The 24667-nt window shown below is 41.3% G+C and overlaps 1 protein-coding gene across 6 annotated transcripts in view; it reads left to right on the forward strand.

Annotated features, from left to right (window-relative positions):
- Positions 1-24667, forward strand: part of KIF25 (kinesin family member 25) — an 80407-nt gene that overhangs the window by 43216 nt on the left and 12524 nt on the right. For 5 of the 6 annotated variants that reach the window (XM_075064116.1, XM_075064115.1, XM_032781060.2 and 2 more), the window contains 4 exons: positions 3758-3825; positions 12611-12685; positions 17918-18067; positions 19326-19502. In XM_075064116.1, the coding sequence (XP_074920217.1) occupies positions 3758-3825; positions 12611-12685; positions 17918-18067; positions 19326-19502 (470 nt within the window). The remainder of the gene's footprint in view (positions 1-3757; positions 3826-12610; positions 12686-17917; positions 18068-19325; positions 19503-24667) is intronic. The other variant, XM_032781070.2, reaches the window with a different exon arrangement.

Raw genomic sequence — 24667 nt, forward strand, 5'->3', positions numbered from 1 at the left:
GCTAAACAAGTGAGATTTTTCTCTTTCATTACTTATCTTGGAAGGAAACTGGTCTGGAAATAGATTCCATTTCATAAAGCCACTGCCTCACCTCACACTCCTGACTTTCACTCTACAATCTGTTGGTTTCTTTTTCTTTAACAACCCCACCTTTCTGCCCTCTCCGTTTGTCAGGTACACCAGTTGCCACTGATTTATATCTCCACCACCATTTATATCTCCTCTCAATTTGCCCAATATATTGGATAGCCTAGGCCAGTTGACTCTGCAGCAGGGGTCGGCAACCTTTCAGCAGTGGTGTGTCGAGTCTTCATTTATTCACTCTAATTGAAGGTTTCCCGTGCCAGTAATACAATTTAAGGTTTTTAGAAGGTCTCTTTCTATAAGTCTATAAGATATAACTAAACTATTGTTGTATGTAAAGTAAATAAGGTTTTTAAAATGTTTAAGAAGTTTCATTTAAAATTAAATTAAAATGCAGAGCTCCCCAGACCGGTGGCCAGGACCCGGGCAGTGTGAGTGCCACTGAAAATGAGCTCGTGTGCCGCCTTTGGCACATGTGCCATAGGTTGCCTACCCCTGCTCTACAGGGTGAGTTTTGGTATAGGTAAATCAGCAATGGTGCACCAACCCTTGTCTTCCTTGAGGAAGCAGTACTCCTTGTAAATTCAACATAAGAAATTCATGCATCTGCTGTATTGTTGTCTCTCATTTATTAGCCACCTGAGTGCTGGGCTTATTATTATGCAGAGACATTGGTTCAACAATAAAGTCCATCATTCAGAGTATTGGGAACACACTCAGCCACTGGTTTGAGTTGTTATTTGAAAGGAATTAGTGTTACCCCTCCAAGTTAGTTTTTTGATTCTTTGTTATTGGAAGCATAGTAGACTTTTCTTCTGCACTCCCAGTAAAATATAATAAAATCTGAGATAACTATGAAATTCCTTGGCATTGGATGAGTTGTCATTAAAAATATTTTATGTCCCACCCCTTGAGCTGTTGGGGGGAAATACTGTAAATCTTTGCGATTTTACTTTATTTTTATCTACAGTTAAAAACACATTTGAGGAGAACAGAAAAGCACTCCAGGATTTGAGTTATTGTGTAACTCATGCCAGGGTGCTGTGATTGCATTCTGCTTAGGCTTTAAAGAGCCACTGACACCTGCAAAAACTACTACATAATACGTTTAGAAATTGCATTTTACTCAAGTCTCATTGAACACCAGCAATTTTACTATGTCCTTTTTCTCCACTGTGGATTACCATGCTATTTCTATGTAATTTGCATCTGCAGTTCAATTGTGGGCACAAAAATATGAGTAAATAATCAAGTCCAGAAATGGCATTTTGCATATATGTCTTCTATATGAATCAGAGTACCACCTGCAGTTAAAATAGTTAGGATGGCAACTACAAAAGTTATTGATTCTTATTATTTAAGATAGAGCTGGTTTAACTGTAGAGGGGGGGAAAGTCCTGAGAACATTTTCCTATGTAAGTTTTGAACAGTTAACATTTTCTGACTGGCTCAACTCCTGGATCTAAACTGATTGCTGGCAACAGTCATAAAGAAAATTATTGCTCTTAATTATTGTTATTTGTATAGCGGTAGACTCTAGGAACCCCACTCATGGACCAATACCTCATTATACAAGGTGCTGTACTTTAAACACAGAACAAAAAGATTGCCCCTGCCCAAGAGAGTACACAATCTAAGTAAGAGTTTACAATCTAAGGAATTAACTGCATTATGGAGATTTTGTGCTTTTTCTCTGACACATCAAGAATTGGTAAATGTTAGAAACAGGATATAAGGGCAAGTCTACAATTACAATGCTGTGGCATGGTTGCGCTGCTGCAGTGCTTCAGCGAAAACGCAACATATGCCGACCAGAGCTTCTCCTGTTGGCGTAGGTACTCCACCTTCCCGAGAGGCAGTAGCTATGTCAACAGGAGAAGTCTCCCATTGATATAGCACTGTCTGCACCAGGGATTAGGTTGGTATAACAAGATTGTTCTGAGTCAGGTAGTATCAACATAAATTCCTAATGAAAACCAAGTCTGGGACTAGGTGGTCTTTTCTAGTATGATAATTCCTAAATTCATGCTGTATGTTGAAACTTTAAGCACAGTAAACATTTCTTGAGACAAGGTGGGTGAGATGCTATCTTTTATTCTGTTGGTGAGAGAGACAAGCTTTTGAGATTACACAGAGCTCTTCTTCAGGTCTGGGAAAGGTACTCAGAGTGTCACAGCTAAGTGGAACAGATTGTTGAACATAAGTAGTTAACACATTGTAAGAGACCATTCAGGGTGAAGTAGCCTGTTAACACCTTTGCAGTAACAGAACAAAAAAGGGGGGTTGGGGGTTACAGATTGTTGTAATGAGCCATAAATCCAGTATCTTTAAGCATATGATTTTTGGTGTCTAGAAAATTTATGAATTTAAGCTCCCAGGCTCATCTTTTGAAGGTGTTGTGTTTCCTTTGAGGACAGAGTCTGAGAGGTCAGATATGGAGTGATCATCTTATGAAGAGTGTTGTCCATGGGTGATATCGTGTTTTTGTCTTTTATCGTCTTCCTGTGTGAGTTCATTCAAGAGTGTAGTATACACCTGGTTTCACCAAATAGTAGGTGTTGGGGCATTTGGCACACTGGATGAAGTACATCACATAAAATCATAGAACTGGAAAGGACCTTGAGAGGTCTTCTTGTCTAGTCCCTGCACTCAAGGCAGGACTAAGTGTTTTTAGACCATCCCTGACAGGTGTTTGTCCAACCTACTCTTACAAACCCCCAATGATGGAGATTCCACCACCTCCTTAGGCAATTTATTCCAGTGCTTAACCACTCTATGACAGGCAGTTTTTCCCAATATCCATCCTAAACCTCCCTGGCTGCAATTTAAGCCCATTGCTTCTTGTCCTATCTTCAGAGGTTAAGAAGAACAATTTTTCTCCTTCCTCCTTGTAACAACCTTTTATGTACTTGAAAACTGTTATCATGTTCCCCCTCAATCTTCTCTTCTCCAGACTAAACAAACCCAATTTTTTCAGTCTTCCCTCATAGGTCATGTGAACCACTGATAACTATTCTCCGGGAACAATTTTCCAACCAATTATGCACCCACCTTGTAGTAGCACCATCTAAGTTGTATTTCCCTAGTTTGTTTATGAGAAGATCATGCAAGACAGTATCAAAAGCCTTACTGAAGTCAAAATATACCACATACCACTTTCCTCCATCCACAAGGCTTGTTACCCAGTCATAGAAAGCTATCAGGATGGTTTGACATGATTTGTTCTTGAAAAATCCATGCCGACTATTACTTATCACCTTATTATCTTCTAAGTGTTTGCAAATTGATTGCTTAATCATTTGCTCCATTATCTTTCTGGGTACAGAAGTTAAGCTGACTGGTCTGTAATTCCCAAGGTTGTCCTTATTTCCATTTTTATAGATGGGTACTATATTTGCCCTTTTCCAGTCTTCTGGAATGTCTCTTGTCTTATCACATATTGTGATAAGCATCTGTAGGACCCATGGATCTTGAAATGTGTATTGTCAGGGGTGTTGATCATTGTAGCAGTGGAGATATGTTTGCAGGTTTTGCATCTTTGTTTTGGCAGGGTCTGGTCCCATTTTCAGTTGGGGGTCCGGATCTGTGGGGAGTTTGCTTCTGATGATGAACTTGGCCAGAAGAGGGGCTTATGCTATATGTTCTAATTGTAACCACTTTGTTTTTCTGTTAGGAAACTGTCCTTGTAAAATGCAATCGTCCCGGTCATACTTTGATCAACAAGACATTTCAGTTTGACAGGTGGGTGATCTTGAAAAGCTTTCTGAATTGTTGTACGATTCTGTAAATATGAAAATTGATTTCATAGCAGGAGTTGATTGCATAACGTGCTCATTTTTCTCATTTATTTGGTGATGAGGTGCTTCCCATGACACAAAGCATTGCAGAAATTAGATTAGATAGTGTTTTCATCCTACAGTTCCAAATGAAGAAGAGAGCTAATATTCCAAATTTAATATCTATCTTAGGTGCTTGTATGGTCCTCATCATAGTGGTATCTGAGCGCATTGCAATTGTTAATCCTCACAACAACTCTCTGAAATAGGAAAGCACTATTATTCCCATTTTACAGATAAGGAACTGAGCCACAGTATAGATTAAATAACTTGCCCAAGGTCACAGAGCACATCTGTGACCGAGCCACGCATTTAACCCTAGGTGTTTTGAATCCTAGTCCAGTGTTTTGTCCATTAGTCTATCCTTGCTACCCACAATGTAGAATTGTAGTGAAGCCTCAGCTCTGCTATAGTTAAGGTTAAGCATCACTTTCTTTTTAAAGGTGGACTGTTTCAAGCTCACAAAAAATCCATGTGCTGACTTGGATTGTCTTGGAATTTGCCATTTCTCATGGAACTGCTGGTGGTCCAAATTTGAGGTCTTTTGAGTAAAGTATTCCTGAGATATAGTGCCCACATTCCTAAAAACTCAACATTTTATAAAATCACCTTATTCTTATAACATTATTTTGTGCACACCTGGGGCTTAGACTATGTCTCTGAGGCACCCTACATTGATCCCAGTTGCCTAGGATTTATCCCAATTGGTGCATAGTACTCATTGCCCCTTTAGGGAAGCAATAGTGAAAAAAGATTTTAAAGATAGTTTAGAACTTTAGGTCTGCATGTGCCAAACTGATGCGCCTAAAAGAGTGAAATGTACATCTGATGCAAAACTAGGGCTCTGTTGAAGCAAGAGTGTTTCCAGGCAGTATGATGTCTCAGTCGTTGCATAGCTTAAGGTGACATGCTTAATGCAGAGTTCAGGTTACGCAATGGTGCCTCATGCCCTTCCGCACAACCTTATTTCTGCCCTCTTGGAGTGATGCCCCAACACCCCAATAATACACAGATTAGCACTGTGCCCTTACAGATGCTGCTGAACGCTCTGGGAGCAGAACAGCTGAGCACTATAGGACAAAGTCTAACACCATTTCTTTGCTTAGGTGAAACGCAGATTTAGGTCTGGTGTAGCAAACAGGATCTGCCTACACTCAAACACTGAATTTTCTTCACACAAACCACCCCTGACTGGCAAAATGTTACCACCTCTTCACTCTTGCCCTAAGGATTCCTTCTGAGACATTGCCTTCATTTACCCCTTATTAAATCTTGGAGACCACTGTTAGGCATGCCACCAGATTTTTGACTATCCTTACTGACACAGCCTACACAACTGGGTCCTGAAATAAGGTATGCTTGATCCTTCAAAGTACTTGTGCACCTCTCCTCATATCACAGGCATAGATCTGCTTCAACTATTCCCTCCATCATTCAATACAGCTGCACCTAACACAGTGAATGGCAGTTGGAATATACCTACTGATTACTGCTGGAATTCAAATCTGTGGTGCACAACACAGATAATGGCACATTATCTTAGAACATCTTCATGTCTTCTTATGGCACCTCCACTCCTTATTGAACCATTCTCCATGGCTATTGCCAACTTCAGGAGGCAGAATTAAGGTTGCATTGCAGGGGTGGCATGTACTGTAACTCTTCATTTCCTGGCTTTCAAAGGTTTGAGTTAGCCACTCTCCACATTGTAGAAGCGCACAAGGCATCACTGGGCAACCTTAGCTTTGTTAACAAAGTTTTTAGGCATTTAATATAGGTATCAGTTCTTAGTGTTAAAGATATGCCACAATATATTAAAGTGTATGGAGTACTTTTGCAAAGCACTCTGGAGGTGCTGTGATTCTGGACATGTGGTGACCATCTAGATAATCAGGAAAAGGTTTTTTAAAAAATGTAAATCCCCCAAAGAATGCTGTTCTTGGGGAATGTTTTTTCAGTGTCCCAGCACAGCTCATTTTATAAACAGTAGAGCATATGGATCTTATGAACTCAAAATGTTTATTTTTTTAGCAACTTTTTATGGAACTAATAAATGTCAAAATATTTTATTTCAGTTCAGGAAGAAAATCCCATTTTTCAGCATTTTATGCTTTTAATAATTTTATCACTGACTCAATTAACAAGTTAAAAAAGAAGCTAATAATTTTCAGGATGAAATTAACATTAATATCCGTTTCGGGGAAAATCTGTCATCTTTCAAGTAGAATAAATAATTTTCTACAAGCAGATTCCCTGGGTTTGCTGTACCTTCCATTGTCTCAGATAACTAATTAAAACAAGTCTGTTTCTAGCCTTGAACAGAGAGTCAGTCAAGTTGTGTTCTATCTGCTAACAGAGAGTCAGTCAAGTTGTGTTCTATCTGCTATCAAGAGATTGAAAAACTCATCAGCACCAATATAGGGCAATTTGAGTGTTCACTTCCTATATAAACACCTTCCCAGTTAATCATTCGTAACAGTCCTCAGAGGATCTCTTGCGAGATGCTTTGACCTGTTTTAGGGAGAAATATCAAATCAGTTCAAGACAAATTGAGATGGAACCTCATTGCCTTAAGATCGGGGATTTGGTGCTACTGAATATTTCAAATGGTGTGGGTGAATAATGAAGCAGAGAAAAAGCAGTTTGGGGATGTTTTTTTGTCCAACCAGATTGACCTTGAAGATCTGACACGAAAAGCATGCAGCAATGTATGTATGTGCGTGCATACATAACCAGGAGGTAGTTTTGTTATTCAGTAACTGTTTTCTCAATATAAGTACTTTACCATATCTGCATATTTGTAGGTGTCTCTGTTTTTTTAAAACATGTCAGTGGAATGGCAAGACAAGCACAATTTGTCCATCAAGCCAGACAAGTGCATATTCAATGATTAAACAGGAAATACTTTTTCACACGTGTAATTAGACTGTGAAACTCATTGCCACAGGATGCTATCTGGGTCGAGAATTCAGCAAGATTCAAAGGGAGACTGGGTGTTTTTATGGGTAGCAAGAACACCTAGAGTTATAATAGTTAATGCTAACAAAAAATTTGGAAAGGCTATAAGCCCTCGTATTTCAGGGGCTAAACCAATCTCTGATTATTAAGGATTAGGATGAGACCTTCATGGGAGACAGATTGTCCCACAGCTGCCTATTGCAGCATTTCTTGCACCTTCCTTGGAAATATCTGGTGCTGGATACTTGGCTAGATGGAACTTGGATCTGACTAAGCATGGCGGTTTTTATGTTCCTGTGTCACTGGGTCCGCAGACATCAGTAACTGCACACTGCACCATAGTAACTCTAACTCGGGAACCAATCCATGTAACAAACCTCAATTCCAACTCTGTCCACGTATCTACACCAGCGACACCATCACAGGACCTAACCAGATCAGCCACACCATCACCGGTTCATTCACCTGCATACCCACCAATGTAATATATGCCAACAATGCCCCTCTGCTATGTACATCAGCCAAACTGTACAGTCCCTACGGAAAAGGATGAATGGACATAAATCAGATATTAGGAATGGCAATATACAAAAACTCTGTAGGTGAACACTTCGGTCTGCCTGGACACACAATAGCAGATTTAAAGGTAGCCATCCTGCAGCAAAAAAACTTCAGGACCAGACTCCAAAGAGAGACCGCTGAGCTTCAGTTCATCTGCAAATTTGACACTATCTGCCCAGGATTAAACAAAGACTGTGAATGGCTAGCCAACTACAAAAGCAGTTTTTCCTCCCTTGGTTTTCACACCTCAACTGCTAGAAGAGGGCCTCATCCTCCCTGATTGAACTAACTCTATCTCTAGCCTGCTCCTTGTTGCACATATATATTTACTGCCCTGGAAATTTCCACTACATGGATCTGACGAAGTGAGTATTCACTCACGAAAGCTATCGTTCAATATGTCTGTTAGTCTAAAGGTGCCACAGGACTCTTGCTGCTTTTACAGATCCAGACTAACCGGCTACCCATTTGATACAGACACAGTTATATCTGTAGCGTACACAACACTTTAGTCTGTGTTTGTACATGTAAGAATTAGAGTAGCAGGATCTTGGTCAATTATACACCTGAAGAACTTACGGGTAAATGGTAAAGAGCAGATGTGACATTCATTAATTTATATTTTTAATGTAGCATATATAAACAGCAGAATATTGATTACATGCAAATTGACTATTTTATGTTGTTTGCTGCTACCAAATTCCTGCTTCTAATCAGCTAATGGGTCACATCTTGAAAAGATAATCATTCATTGGAGAATAAGGCTGAGCAGGAAGGGAAGGAAAAGTAGGAAAATTGTTCAAGAGACAGGTATCTGCATTTATATGTCAATTCTTAAGTGTGGATGATTTTTTTTGTCTTTGTACATCTTGTATAACAAGACTGTCTTGTTTCAAGTGGTAATCTATAGGGAGTTACTTGTCATGATGCAAAAGAAGAGATGAATGAGTCAGAATGTTCTGATTTATTACACTGGTCTACAATTTTTGAGAAGTCGTCTGCTTCAGAGATAAAATGTGGTATTTATTGTGTATTTTGATGTGCTGAATTCAAATATGACATATAAAACAACTGATTGGCTACTGTTTCTAAGATATTTAAGTTTTTACATTTATGTCTATGTATATTGTGTAGATAGTAGAGTTTAATCATAAATTGTAAACTAGTCTTTTCATGTGTTTATGGTTGCTTTGCATATAATTCACCTGTCCTGTTTAGTAACACTTTAAAAATCAGCAAGGGTTATATAATAAATTTATATGAAACAAAAGGCAAAAACTATTATGTACATAGTTTAGTCCTATTCAGTGTCTATTGGCGTTCTGGCTTGGCTCTTGTATTCATTAATGGAGCATTCTTGTCACTGTCCAGCATTAGTCTGCAAGCATTGATGGCTCATTTGCCCTGATATCGTTTCTCATTGTCGCAATGTCCTGGGAAATCGCTTGCCGTGCTTGTCGCTCACTGCTCCGCAGTTCGGTGGAAAAAATCTAGATGAGAGTACAAAAAATGTATCTTTAGTGACATGTTGCAACCAAGGCTTTTGTATGCCTTGAGGAGTTTTCCACAACAACCTTTAGTTGTCTGCCTTGTTGTTTCCGAGAAATTTATTGCCGCTAACTGGAAGGCTTTCCATGCCGTCTTTTCCTTGCCACGCAGTGCTTTGTCAAATGCATCATCTCGAAGAAGTTCACGAATCTGAGGACCAACAAGACACCTTCCTTTATCTTAGCTTCACTTAACCTTGGAAATTTCCACGGAGGTACTTGAAAGCTGCTGTGTTTTGTCAATGGCCTTGACAAAGTTCTTCATCAGACCCAGCTTGATGTGTAAGGGTGGTAACAAAATCTTCCTTGATTCAACAAGTGGTGGATGCTGAACACTTTTCTCCCAGGCTCTAATGACTGTCGGAGTGGCCAATCTTTCTTGATGTAGTGGGAATCTCTTGCACGATTCACCTTCGCAGAGAAACAGCAGTACTTTGTGTATCCAGTCTGCAGACCAAGCAAGAGAGCAACAACCTTCAAATTGCCACAAGCTGCCACTGATGTTGGTCATGAGTTTATGCACCAAAGTTGTTTCATGTTGTCATAGGTTCTTCATATGGACTGCATGACCAACTGGAATTGATGGCAAAACATTGCCATTATGCAGCAAACAGCTTTAAGACTCGTCTTCGATGAATCAATGACAGTCTCCACTATCTGGATCGGAACAATGTTGAGGCTGCCATCACACATCGATGTTGTTGCAGGCTACAAGATCCCCTTCATGAAGAAGAATGGGACAAGATCCTTTTGACGGTCCAGGAACATGGAAACCTAGATCACCTGCAGGAGATTCCACTGCGTAGTCCCTGGCCAAGCTAGACTAGAGCCAATCAACAATTTTAAGCATCATTTTCGTTCTCAGTGACCCAGAATTAGTAAAGTTTGACTACATTTATTTCAGAAGCATTTTGGCTGTAGAGCAGGGTTATCATGAAATGGAGGAGGTTCTGATTTGTTATTTTCAGGTGTGGATTCTGAGCTCTTCGTACTTGTTTTTGAAGGTGTAGGTGGTAGGGGTAGATTAAGAAGTACCCTATATAAACTAGCTGGGGTCTTTACTTGAGTTCGAAAATGTGTACAATTGGTTAAGGTATTATCATCGTTTCGCTCCAAGAGTTATGTTATCATTGCTACTTGCTAAGGAGTGGAAGAACTAAGTCAATTTAATGATTATATCCCTCAAAAACTTATTTTTAAAAGCAACACACAACTCTAAACATAAAAGAAAAACATCTGTTTCTGTGCAGTGAAAAATGCTTATCAGAAGGATGGTCTTGCGGTTGAGGCACTGAACTGAAACTTAGGAATATTGGATTCAATTCTCTGCTCTTCCAGTCTTCCTGTGTAGCCTTGGGCACATAGACGATTCCTGCCTCCCCATACTGGGGCACAATCTAAAGGGGAGGACATGTGACCACTCCAAATGTCTTCTCTCCCCAGTAAACCCCCTGTCCTACACCCAGCCCAGAGCCACCGTGCTCTCCCCACCCCATGTTACCTGCCCAGGCTCGGCTGCCAGGGACAGACCTGTGTATGCCAAGGGGGAAGAGGGGCACCGGTTCGCTTGGCCCCTGTCCCTGACAGCAGGGCCTAGGTGGGGGGCAGCGAGCCAGAGCCCCCTCTCCCCTCCAGCATGTTTCTGGCTTACTTGGTTCGTCACTGCTGCAGCCAATCCAAGGCAGGGAGCAGGCTGCCGCTGCTTCCCAGCCAGACTCTCTTAGGCAGAAACAAGCAGCTCCATCCCACTACCCATCTGGCTACCAGAGAGAGCAGCCAAACATACTGGGGGTGAGGGGGGGAGGGTATGAGGCGCAGGGAGAGAAGGACAGAGCCCATCTCCATCCCTGCCCCTGGCAGGCCAATCTGGGGGAGGGCACTTGATCCCACATGCTCTCCCTACACATCACCTCTGCTTGGGCAAATCACAGTGTCTCTCTGTGCCTCAGTTCCCCATCTGGAAAATTGAGTTAACCCTGCCTCACACAGGATAAATTAAATTATGTTTGTGAGATGATGAGATGCTGTGATGCAAGGAGCTATACCAATAGATATTTAATAATGAAAAGGTGAAATGTTTGTGGTGCTACCCTTCACATATGTACCATGCCTCCTTAAACTTATGCTTCAGAGTTTCAGCCAGCCACCTGCAGGGGTCAAGAAGGGATTTTTGCCTCAGTGTATTCTGAGAGGGTTTTCTATCTCTGAAGCATCAGAGATGGCTACGGCTGGAGATGGAACGTAGGCAGGGTTGGGCTAGTGCTCAGAGGTGTTTTCTCTCTTCAAGTGCTTGGCTGTCTGGTACTTGCTCACATGCTCAGGGTCTATCTGATTGCCATATTGCCATATGTGGAGTTGGAAAGGACTTTTCCCCCAGGTCAGCTTGGCAGTGACTTAGTTTTTTTGGCCTTCCTCTGCAACATATGGGTGTGGGTCACTTGCCAGGATTATCTGGGTATATCTTACTTAATCATTTCCTGCCATTGTGGGGCCCTCGAGCACTGGTGCACCTCAGTCCCTTTTATTCTTTTCCTGTGGCACATAATAGTCTAGTAGTTCCCTGTGGGCTGTAATACTTTGGTGTCATTTTGGTTGTTGGCTTTAGTGTGTGAGTGCTTGGCGGTGTTGGTGGCCTATGCAATACATGAAGTCAGACTAGCTGATCTAAAGTGGTCCACTTCTGGCCTTAAACTCTATGACACTCTGAGGGGGAGCACATGCTGAGTAACCCCATTCCCTGGGAGAACAGCCGATGCCCTAGGGAATGAGAGAAGGGAGTACTGTGCCTCCTTAATGTCATAACACTGGAATCAGGGTCTCCAGCAGCCAAGTGACAACTGGGAGAAAACAAGTGTGGGTCAGTACAGCTGGGAGTAGTCTAAGGAGACTGCTGGGACCTGGTGATTGGACGGGATTAGCAGGATAGTCACCAATGCACAACTCTTTATTTGTTTTTTAAAATTCCTTTTAGGTACTCTGTTCCCAGTGTTCCTGTCTCCCTGAAGCAGCTCTGTGGGTGCAAAGAATTCATATCCTCAGGAATCTGTCCCCCTTAAAAATCACATCATAATAAAGACCACAGCCCCTCCAAAAGACAGGATTAGAACCTAGGAATTCTGATTTCCAATCCCCTATTCTAACCACTGGACTACACTGAACAAACAAACTACTTTTTCAGATCTTTGTGTCTCCCCTGCTCCAAGACATTTAGTGTGTGCATCTCTTCTAGTATATACCAAAGGCAGCTCAGACTTCTCTACACAATCTGCAGGGCTCGGCTGTGCCCTACAGTGCTCTCCAAATTCTGTGCCTCAGCTACCTGAACAAAGTAGCAACTCTAGTAGCTCAGCTCTTTTTCCTTGCCTCTTCTTTTCCTGGCTCAGAAAGCCAGTTTCAGAACAGCAGTGAGTAGTTTCCCTCTACTGATCTTTCTGTCTCAAAGGTAAATAAGTATTCTGAAACACAATCTGTAATTGTTGTTGTCATAGAAACACATCAGCAAACCCTGAGTTGTGCGTTAGTGGCACTCAGCAACTGACTTTTATTTTTCTGGTCTGTGTTATTACACTGGAAATACAGTGATCGTTTTTGTTCAGTGAATCATTCCATTTTCCTCCCCCTCAGAGTTTACAGTGCTGCCGAGTCTCAAGACACAGTGTTTGCAGATGTGGCCCCTTTGCTTACATCTCTGCTGGATGGGTAAGTTGAAAAGTAGGAGAAAACAATCTAAAGTGACACTACCAACTTGAAATCCATTCAGTTTTTTTAAAAATGACTTAAAGAGTTATTTCCCATGTTCTCTTGCCAGTTTTTGTAGGTTTACAATCACATTTTCAATGTTGTAATCTGACAGTCACTCAGTATTAGGATATTCTCCCACTCACACAGGAAATAATGGAAGTGACTGTTTTGAAATTTTTATCAAAGTGGACAAATTAGAAAAAAAAGGGATAAAATTATTTTTCTCTGGCCTCTTTCAGTTATAGTAAATATAGGTGTCACTTATAACAGAGGTAAAACAAATTCAGACAAGTGTAATTTCTTTTTTAAGTTAATAGTATATTTGTTTTTACTTTTTCTGCATGATAAAAATTTATGCTGTGCTAAATTTTGAAACATTTTTTAAAATAATAGGCAGTGTGACCTACCTTTCTTCAATAGCATTTGAGGATCTTACGAATTAATGATCCTCAGCTGTAGATTTTGAGACAGCATCAAATAGATTCCCTGGAGTTAAAAACAGTTTTGGAAACTACACTACCAGAAATAAATATTGATATACATTTTAATTACTTCTGGCCAGCAAAACCATTAAGGCTAATTTACAGTCCTCTGGAAAAGAGGCCTTGAAGTGGTTGTAATTGTAAACAGTGGGAATGAAACAGAAATCCATTAATTACTTCCTTTCCTCTCTCTTTCTTTCTCTTCCTTGCCTGATCCAACTCTACTGTGGATGCTCTTTTTCCATCTGATTCAGATTTCCTTCGTGACATTGTCTCCACGACGTCATATGAATTATGTGGGTAGCCACATGACCATGGAATCATAGGCACTGACTCCATATGTGCTTTGGGGTTGGGGTACTCATGGAAAAAAAATAGCGGGTGCTGAACATCCACCAGCCACAGCTGATAGGCAGCTCCACCAAACAGCTGGTCGGTGGTGCTGCCAAACAGCTGTTCAGTGGCTTGGGGAAGTGTTTGGAGGAGAGTGGAGACCAGTGAGTGGGCAGTGGCCTCAGGGAGCAGGTGCAGATGGGGCAGGAAGAGGTGGGGGAAGGGGGCAGAGTGAGGGTTGGGGCTCAGAGGAGGGGAAGAGCAGGGGTGGGAAGAGGCAGAGCGAAGATGGGACTTTGGGGGAAGGGTTGAGGCCTTGGGGTGGAGCACCCCAAGGAAAAGTAAAAGTCAGAATCTATGCATGGAACCTTTTTTTTTTCTTTCTTTTTTTGAATATTGACAACCCTTAGGAAATGGCATGCTTATCCCTTAAGCCTGGGATTCCAAAGACCAAGGCTACAAGTACTCTGCCCCTTAAACTGCCCTAGCAGCTCAAAGTGACCTTAAGGCTGCTCTGAAGAGGCTGCTGAGGATTCCCCAAGTGTGTGGAAGTCTTAGGCACCCCACATACTCACACAGTGCAGGGGGTATGGAGGGGTGAGATGGTGACAAGAGAATCCCTGAGGGGATAGAGCTTGAATGTGATGAGTTCTGCTGATCCAAGTGGCCCTTAAGGGTCTGCTCTAGCCACCAGAAGGTAAAGTAACCATAACTTTCACCTGGGAACACCACATGATCAGGAATAGATCTAGAGATGGCTTAGAGTTACTGTTGTCTCTCCCCACCCTTCCCGCTGCAGAGAGCATGAGCTTGTCTCAGCTCAGGATTGTGCCCTAGGTCCCAACCTACTTATCTGTCTATGTGCAGTACTTTCAGTTAACCCCAGTGCAGCTTACATGTGTATATTGAGAGCAGCTTCCACCTATTAGTATGCTCCTTTCTAAAATCTCTGTCCTGAAACTTCATGTTCATTTAGGAAATGTTCTGTTATTGAAAACTTAAAGGTCTGTCTTTTTTTCAGGATGCACCATTTAAACAGCAGACTATCAGAAAAGGAAAGGCTGCCTGCATCAGTCATGTTTCTGAACAGCCTTCCTATTATAAATGTGAAACAGACATAATTATGTTGATCCTTACAGTTATCTGCCCCTTCTGGCTGCTTCTAGTCTGAGCTCCAAAACATCCACTTATAAAAAATGGAGTTTGTGGTGGGGTTTAAACATATTTTTTAAATTACATTGTATTATTTTTCAGTGTAAGCATACAGGAAGAAAAGATTGTTCCTTTACAAAATAGAAAAAAAACCCAACAGACTTCAAAGTTTAGAGTTCCCAATACAAGCTCAGCAGGGGATTAAAATAACATCACCTTCTCTCACAAGATTTAAGAGTAAATTGTGCTCATTTTTTAAAGAAAAAAGAAATTCCTCTTAGTTTGATTTCCTGGATTGTGTTCCGTCTGGTCCTAACTCTATCAGAGTGAGCATTTGAGGTTTTTTAGATGCTGAGTGCTGTTAAACTTAATAGTTGGTGTTTTAGTTTAAAAGTAAAGTCTTTTAAGAACGATATAACTATGTGAGTAAATGTGGAAGAAAAAGTTCAAGCACAGAAATAAGGATTTACCAAAAATTTTTGCAGATTAGTAATTTGGGGATAAAAATGGTATAGTTCATTTAAAGCCACCCTGGTATAACTAAAAAATAAGCAAAGTAAACTAGATAAAACTCAGTCTGTGTTAATTCTGTCAGTTGCTTCTATTTCTTCTGTTGAGACACCAAACAATTCGTTCTAGAGCTAACCTGTCTGGATTTAATACCACCGTGACGAGTCCCAACTCTCTTTTACCTCAGTGAAGCTCTTTTTGGCTTTAGCAGAGATGGCATATAATTGGATTATACCCCAAATCAAGATCCTTGATACTCAAAGTTATGCAGATATACTTGTCTTCAAACACTTATATTTAATCCCATTATCTGTACAAGTATTAGAATTGTTCTGGCATTAGCCAATGATGCTGAATTTCTTAAGAGTAAATGGCTAGTGACTAAGAGGGAAGCTGAGGTAGCAGGAATATGTGGAATTAGCAACTTTTATATATCCATACTTGAAAAACCCAAACCAAGCAACCAAACAAAACCTTTCAAACTTCCATCCTCTGTTTCCTGGGGAAACCCAGTTAACTACAAACTGAGGACTCTAATTTTGTTTACAAGCATGTCCCAATTTATTTTTAAAACTCTGTGTTTAGTCACCAGGCCTGTGGAACCTATATCTTGATCAGACAGTGCACTTTCAGAGTGGAATTTTCAAAAATATATTGGCCTGTCTCAAATTAGTGAGAGTTTTGCCATTGACTTCAGAGACAGAGTTAGGCCAATGATGAATGTTTTTTGAAAACCCATCATCAAGATTTGTAGCCTGAGTTTCTAGTCCTTCCACTTTTGTTATGTTCTCTACCTTGTTTTCCATTGTAGTCTGAGTCCTTTAGCCCATCAAGTCTAAAGTCCAGATTTCTAGATATTATTGTCTTCCAATCTTGCAGACTTGCTCCCCATCTGGGGCTGATCCTCAGCAGGGGTAAATTGCCATAGCTCCATTGACTCAGATCTATGACTGTTTACTGCTGTGAGGATCTGCTCCCTCCCCATGTCAGCTGCAATGCTATCAGTGTTCACCCAACCAAACCCACTCTAAAAAACTTTCTTAGGTACAGCAAGGTCACTTGTAAGCTGCGAACATAACTCTCTACAGTGTCTGTCAGTATCAGTATGTAAAGTTTTGTGATCTGAAAAGATAAACAAATTAAAAAAATAACAACTGAGTCAGTGAAGCTCAGCAAAGCACATCTTTTCTGTTGCCCGCACATGCCTGAAACAGCATGTTAAAAACAGGACAAAGATGCCAGGTTCACAGAGCTGTTTTTTAATCCTCTTCACGATTCAGTTATCACCAGGGGCGGCTCTAGGTATTTTGCCACCCCAAGCACGGCAGGCAGGCTGCCTTCAGCGGCTTGCCTGCGGGAGGTCCTCGGTCCCACGGATTCGGCGACACGCCCGCGGGAGATCCGCCGAAGCTGCGGGACCAGCGGACACTCCACAGGCATGCCATCAAAAACAACCTGCCTGCCGCCCTTGTGGCAACCAGCAGAGTGCCCCCCATGGCTTGGCGTGCTGGTGCCTGGAGCCGCCCTTGGTTATCACCTAGTTGGAATGCAAGCTTCCTCACACTCTGCCTGTCAGACCTAGGCCTTGTCTTCACTGTTTTTATCTCTGTGCAACTAATGAACTATCCCCAGGCACGGTGGAGACAAGGCACTTTAGTTTTACTCTGAGGTAAATTAGGCAAGGTCAGCACAATACCCAGCCTGTGATTGATATTACGTAGTTTATCTCCTGGTAAAACAAAGTACAGTACCTTGTCTCTGCTGTGATTTCAGCTCTGGTTAGCTCATGAATGTTAGTTACTCTGAGGAAACACACCTTTATTAGCAGTGAGACAGGGCCCTAGTTTTTACTACTAACAAAACTAAAATTAATGAAGCATGTTAACTGCCATTTTGCGTTCACTTTGTGTGGGTATAAATGACTACACATGGTGCAAGACAGCGGGTAGCAAGCTTCAGATCTTTTATCTGTGGATTGAAGTGAAGCATTAGGAGTTGGGACCCCTGGCTTTCCATTCCTGGCTTTTCCACTGACTTGCTCTGTCGACATGGTAATTACTACCTAGGCATTACTTAGTCCTGCCTTGAGTGCAGGGGATTGGGCTATATGACCAACTGAGGTCCCTTCCAGTGCTATGATTCTGTGGCCTACTCACTTAGGGCTGGTCTACGTGTAAATGTGCATTGAAATACAAAAGATGTGAATTAAAATCAGTTTTGTTATTTCAGTCCAAATCTGTATGTGGATACTCTTGTTTTAGGGAAGAAAAAAAAGTGGTGTTAGGCAAGGTCTGTAACAAATGGACTATTTTAACTGAATCAACTTTAGCCACTTTTATTCTGAAATAAGGGTCCACAAACAGAATTGCATTTAGTATTAGTTTGCACCTTTGGGTATTTTGTTGCAAATTTGTATGTATCCAGGTGTTAATTTTATGGCTTAGTTTTCCCATCTGTTAAAAAAAAAAAAAAATCCACCTCAGGGATATTGTGAGGGTTACTTAATTTACTTTAGCAAAAAGGTTTATCTACAAAAAGGTCGCATGGAAATATGTATTTTTATTATTACTATTATATTATATTATGTTTTAAAATTAAATATTTTAAAATAAGCAATGATATTTTTCCAAATACTTCTTGGTTTAACCATTTAAATACCAAATAAATTTGTTAAAAAACTGGCATAAGAAAACAAGGCCCTTTTGATTTTCAGGTACAATGTGTGTATTATGGCTTATGGACAAACAGGGAGTGGAAAGACATACACAATGTTGGGACCGCAATCTGAGGATGATGTCACTCTTTCAACAGAAGATGAACCAGAGCTGGGAATTATTCCTAGAGCCACAGAAGAAGTCTTCAGGTATTGCTGACCATGAGCATGAGAATAACGTTTGAGTGCCAGTTTTTACATTACAGTTGTATGCAAAAAAATGCATACATTGTTTGCAGTATTGTTGTAGCTGTGTTTGTCCCAGGATATTAGAGAGACAAAGTCGGTGAGATAATATCTTTTCTTGGACCAACTTTGGTTGGTAAAAAAGACAAGCTTTTGATCTTACACAGAGCTGTTCTTCAGCATGTGATATTCTTGCTGGGCAGATTTAACTTTTCAAGATGATTAACAGTTAATTATAGTGGCTTTGGTGGCAAATCCATAGTTAAGTTTGAGTCTAAATTTTCATTCTACACTCTTTCTTAACCCCCCTCTAACATTTTACGAGGTAACTTATTGGTTTGCATATTGGAGTCATTAAAATAAAGGAGAGTGAGATATTTTTCTGGAACTTGAACAACATTTGATCATGGATATTTATTTTCCACTTAGGCCTTATCTACATGAGATAACTTACTTTAGTATAACCGAAAGTGTGAATTAAACCCAATATAGTTATACTGATATAGTTCCCTGTGTGGATGCACATATTCTTATACACGAGTGCTATTTTCTTGATTTAGCTTATATTGCTTAGGAAGGGGTTTAAACTAAACTACACCAAAAAAAGGCCACTTTTATATTAGAGTGTTTAACTGGGAAAATTGTCCTGTGTAGACAAGGGCTTAATTTATAAATTCTCTGGATTTATTTTAGCCCCAATGTCTTTTGCATTTTCCCCCATACTCTCAACAATAGTGTCAAGTATCAGAGGGGTAGTCATGTTAGTCTGGATCTGTAAAAGCAGCAAAGTGCCTTGTGGCAACAACAGTGGGCTTTCACAACCCTATGCTTCCCACACAAATGCTGCTCTTTAGGTCTTAGGAATTGAAGAGTTTTTTAAATCCTTTGGCATATCCCAAGAGTTATTGGTGTCACAATAGTAACAAGACATTAGAATCACCCACAGTCCAGGAACAAATAGTATAGGGTTGAAATGCAACCAAAACAAGGTAATTTTCTCCCTGTGACATAGTTACTCTATAATTTAAGTGCATACATTCTTGTTCTTCAACCTTTACATTAACGTGGAAGGCAACATACTCTCATGATTGTGGTTGTTTGATGAGTACTTTCATCGGACTATAATCAGCTCTGATGCAACTCTTTCTTAAGGATGGTTTACTTAGGATTTGATTTCAGCCATTTTAGCTTTGTTTCATTTTCTTTCTGTAATTCTTTTCAGGCTTATTTCAGAAAAGCCACCAGGAAGTCATTGGATTGAGGTTTCTGTTGTAGAAGTGTATAATAATGAAATTTTTGATCTTCTGGCCAAAGACAGCTGTGGAAGAGTATTCGGCGTTAAACGTGACGTTGTCACAACCAAGGAAGGCAAGAGCGATGTGCCATTGCTTACCTATGAGTGAGTACACAGCACAATAAGTAAACCATTATTGCAACATCATAATCCAGTGTTGTTATAATATATGTCAGCTACAAGGCATGGAGACATAATTATTAGCACTGATGAGTATTTCTAAGCATACATTCCTTCCCCGGTACATATAAAAGCCCTGGATGATTCCATTTACTGTTAATATTTCACTAAGAATTCAATTAATTAGGTCACACTTGGCTTTCAGTCTCAATTTGAATATTCTGCAGTAATAATAAGAACACAATTAATATTGGTTTATATTTATACACCACCTTCCCTCCCAAGATGTGTTATAACAATTGTATACACCCTATGTACAGCAGCCTTGAAATGCAGTCAGCTGTATGGCAGGGATGGCAGTCAAGTGGCAAAGCAGTTCTTAGCACATTGTGAAAAATGGGAACAATGTGAAAAAGTCTGATAGAACTTTATAGAAAATGATAACCTTTTTGTGGATTTTTTTAGACCATTGTGTAGAATTTTATGAAATAGGATCATTAAAAATACTTAAAGAAAAAATAGCCCTCTGTATTATATTTTGTGGGATTTTGGAGTAACTTCTATAGAACCCTGTTGGTTTAACTCCTGTTAAAGTCTGCGAGACTTTTCCATAAGGGCCAGGAAGAGAATTACGTTCAAACACACCAGAGCAAACCCTACTCTTAAGAAAAATGTCGTAAGTCCTTAATATCCACACAGAAGAGAGAGGATTTCATTTTATAAGTGGTCACCCAAAATACTTACCCATAGTACATATTTTAGCACTCTGCTTATCTCATTTAGAAAGATTAACGTGGTGTTGACGCTGCTGGAATTTAAACCTGTGGTCCCAGAGAGGCTAGGTCGTTCAAACCAAAGGTGTAGATTGCTAAGCCATCCTTTCTAGTTTCTGTTCTCTATATTTTTAGGTAGAACTTTTTCTACAGCATATATGTATAATGGGTTTGATTCTTCTTTACAGCTGTTCTGACTGTGCAGCAGGGCCTTAAAGTGGGCATAATCTGCAGCTACACTCAGGGCCGGTGCAACCATTTAGGCAACCTAGGCGGTTGCCTAGGGCACTAGGATTTGGGGGGCGCCATTTTCTTCAGCAGCAACCGTGGTGGCTGGATCTCTGGCCGCCCCGCCACCAGCATTTAAGCGGAGGGAGCTGGGGCAGGGGGGCGCGGGGAAGGCCGCCTGCAGCAAGTAAGGGGGGGGGCGGCACACGGGGAACTCCCCACCCCAGCTCACCCCTGCCCCACCTCCTCCCCAAGCACGCCATGGCTGCTTCACTTCTCCCGCCCTCCCAGGCTTTGCGGCGCCCAATTCACTTAAAAGGCGCCGCAAGCCAATCAGCTTAGGTGCTGCAAGCCTGGGAGGTGGGAGAAGTGAAGCAGCCACGGCGTGCTTGGGGTGCTCATGCTCGTGCGTGGAGCAGGGGTGAGCTGGGGCCGGGGGGGCGCCTCAGGGCGGAGAGTGGGGGGTGGGGAGCTGCCACATGGGGGGCACCTCAGGACAGAGGGGGAGGGGGCAAAGTGGAAGTTTCGCCTAGAGCGCGAAACATCCTTGCACCGGCCCTGGCTGTACTACCAGAGTGGTGTAAATGAGAATCAGGCCCACTATATATACATGTCCAGTGCACACAGTCAATGTAAAATATTTCCTTTTTGTTTTTTCATAAGGCTCCTATCTGCACAATGTAGATGATAAAAATCATGTCCTAACAAGTGGAGACCACTATCCTGTCTTAAACAAACGCATTGCACTGACTGCTGCAACAGCACAATTAAAAATGGGGGAGAGTTAGAGGTGACAGGCAGCAGTCATGGCACTTACAAGATGACATTAGCAGGTAGAAGGAAGGTGTTGGCCATTTCATTCCTACCCCAACAAAATGTTAGAAGCAGGGGTTCTCAAATTTAATTGCACAGTGATCCCCTTCTGAGCCTGCCTGAGTTCTGCCGCTCCAAAACCAAACCACCCCTAGGCAAGAGGCCTGTAATCTGAGTAGGGTGACCAGACATCCCAATATTTAGGTGTTTGTCCTGCATCCCGACCAATCTTTGGTCAAGACGCAATTTGTCCCTCCCGCAGCACTCGGGTTTGGTTTTTTTTCCCCCTCCGCCAGGGGATCCCTCCCCCCCCCCCCCTTCCCTCTGTGTCCTGATATTTTCTTCCTCTCATCTGGTCACCCTAAACCTGAGTCCCGTCACCCTGGGCTGAAGCCCTCTGGCTTTGGCTTCAGCCCCAGGCCCTAGGAAATCTAATGTCAGCCCTGGCATTAAGCACCATTAAAATGAGGTCACAACCCACAGTTTGAGAACCACTGTGTTAGAGGATTCCCAAAGGATCTGGTGTGACACACTGAGGAAAAAGTTCTTCGGGCACATCATTCTGTAGGTGTCTTTTTGAGGCCAAGAACAAGAGGTTTGTGAGAGCAAACATTAATTTTCTTCTCTGAAAACTGTCCATCATACTGAAAATTCAGCACAAAACCATAAAATGTTCTGTTGCTGGTGGAAACATGATTTTTTTTCAGGCATCTCTAATCATAATGCCTGTCAAAGCTGTTCTGTGCTACTTCAGTGGAATTGGGAGTCAGAGCAAGAAGTATCTTTTTCTTCCATGGATTAAAACAAACTGCACTCTCAATGGAAATAATTGACAGCAGTATTTTTATCTTGTGGGTTTTAGTAACATAAGCAACCACTTGAGATTTGTTTATGTGGTTTTATATTATTGCCAGAAAATCGTGATAGAATACAACAAATATTCTGGAAGGTTGAAAAGACATAATTCTTTCTCTGCGGTTATTTGTATTTACTGACATGTTTTCTGTCCACGGAACTGTTCATACAAAATTGAAGCCCACATAGAAACTGTAAAATTGCTTTTTCCGGAATCTAGGATTTGTAATTTTCCTCTCTGTGGAATTACAGTCACTGTAGTAATCTAGGAATGATTATTTTTCTTCTTACTTATTTACAGCTAAACACAAAACTTTTAAGGTTCATCCTAGTAAAATTCAATTTCAGATCACTGAATACGAAAGTCTTTGGGTTAAGTTTGATTTCCAGGCATAGTAGTGCACCCTCATCTGTACTCTGTACTCTGTACTCCTGAAAAGAGAAGCAGGGAGTGAATTAAGGCTAATTGGGGGCTCAGATTCATCTACACTTTTAGGAGCAGTCTGGAAACACTCTTGCTCCCAGTCCAGTACTATATGGGCTCTTTCTTCCTCACTTCTGAGTTCTTGGACTTCCTCCTCCCAAGTGAGGCAGCCCACACAGCTCATCCCAGCACATCATGCTATCAGTTGCGCCCTCTGCCATTGTCCATCTCTCTACCTCTAATTCACTGCACCATCCAGGCACCTTCTGACTGTGGAATCCCAATGACTCAAATCTGGCTTTAATTTATGCTTGAAAAATAGCCTTTGTGCCTACTTGATCAAAGGAGTTCTGCCTGGCTAGTTGTTGACCCATCTCTTTCTCCTGGCTTTTGGGGAGGGGAAGGTACACTACAGGCTGAGATTTGTGCCATGGGGGTTGGAAACTGTGGCTGGAATGGGTTTCCTTTGTTCTTCTTTTGTTCTTGGGGTGACTCCTAGATTTATTTCTTTAATTTTCAGTACATAGCAAAGGTGCTTAGAGGTTTGGATAAGCACTTTTGGAAAATGTTTATCTAAGTCAATCAATAAGTGTTCAGTATTTATATCTTGATTACTATAAAAGCAGCAAAAAAGTCACATTCGTAAACAGACTATATTAATAATTAAATAAAAAGGTTAACAATGAAAAACAAACCCAAACAACTCAAGGAAACCATTGAGGAAGGCCACCCTTGCTGTTTGGAGTCTAAGCAAACACATGGCGTTTTGAATAAAAACACATCCTCATTTGTGATATTATTTCATCTAAAATGTACTGGCCCACTGAGTCTCATTGGCTTCTCCATACATTAAATAGAACACAGTGGAAGTTTTCCTGTTAACATGTACATCCAACTGAATCAGGCAAACCTCATGTTCTTCCTTCTTGTACGTGTAAGTTGGTATTAGACAATATCCAGGGCCAAATTTTCAGCCTAACTATAGCGTGGCCTCTCTGTGTAGCAGCTGGTCCCTGAAAACCTGTCTGTGTGCAAGTGTAATATTTACAATATGATATAGTTCATTTAGTTAGACTCCTCTTAGGGAAAATCTTTTTCTACTCCTTCTTTTCGGGTTCCGCATGTCAATCAAGTTGGCTAACCTACCACCAGTTAAAAAATGCCTCACATTTGTGTCCCCCACTCTGGTGAATCCTCCTCCTGAGTTTCTCAAATCCATGTCTCCATTTTTCATGTCAGTCTTAGTGATCCCTACACTTTTTACTTCAGTGAAGAGGATGCCTGAGCTAGGAGCCATGTTCAGTGGAAAACCATAGTGAACTTTTTCCAAGAATTAGGTGCAATTCCCTGCTCTGACTCAGACTTCCTGTGTGACTGGGCAAGTCACTTAGCCTCTCTGTGTCTCAGTTCACAATCTGTAAAATGGGGATGATAATATTTCCCTGCCTCTCAGAGTGTTGAGGACACATGCATTAAATAGTCTGAGGTGCTCAGTGCTGTGTTGATAGGGGCTGTATACTTTAGATACAAGGTGACCAAGCTACTTAAGAGCATAAGAATGGCTATACTGGGTCAGATCAATGGTGCATCTAGCCCTCTGTCCTGCCTTCTGACCGTGGCTGGTGCCAGATGCTACAGAAGGAATGAACAGAACAGAGCAGTTTTTGAGTGATCCATCCCCTGTCATCCAGGCCCAGCTCTTGGCAGTCAGAGGCTTAAGGACACATAGTGCATAGGGTTATATCCCTGACCATCCTGACTAATAGCCGTTGATGGACCTATCCTCCATGAACTTATCTAATTCTTTTTTTGAACCCAGTTTTATAGTTTTGGCCTTAACAACGTCCCCTAGCAATGAGTTCCACGGGTTAACAGTGCATTGTGCCAGCATATTCAGTATGAGGCACAGCTTCATCTTGGGCTGAAATGGAACATGCCCTAGTTGAAAGATTCTGCAGGGCAGCAACTTATGGAGATAAGAGTTAGCAAAGGAGACACGGAGAGCATTTTAGAGACAGGATTGGGAATTGGGAGGGGTATAAGAGGAAATTATCAAT

Source organism: Chelonoidis abingdonii, chromosome 3 (assembly GCF_003597395.2).
Source record: "Chelonoidis abingdonii isolate Lonesome George chromosome 3, CheloAbing_2.0, whole genome shotgun sequence".
Taxonomy (NCBI): domain Eukaryota; kingdom Metazoa; phylum Chordata; order Testudines; family Testudinidae; genus Chelonoidis; species Chelonoidis abingdonii.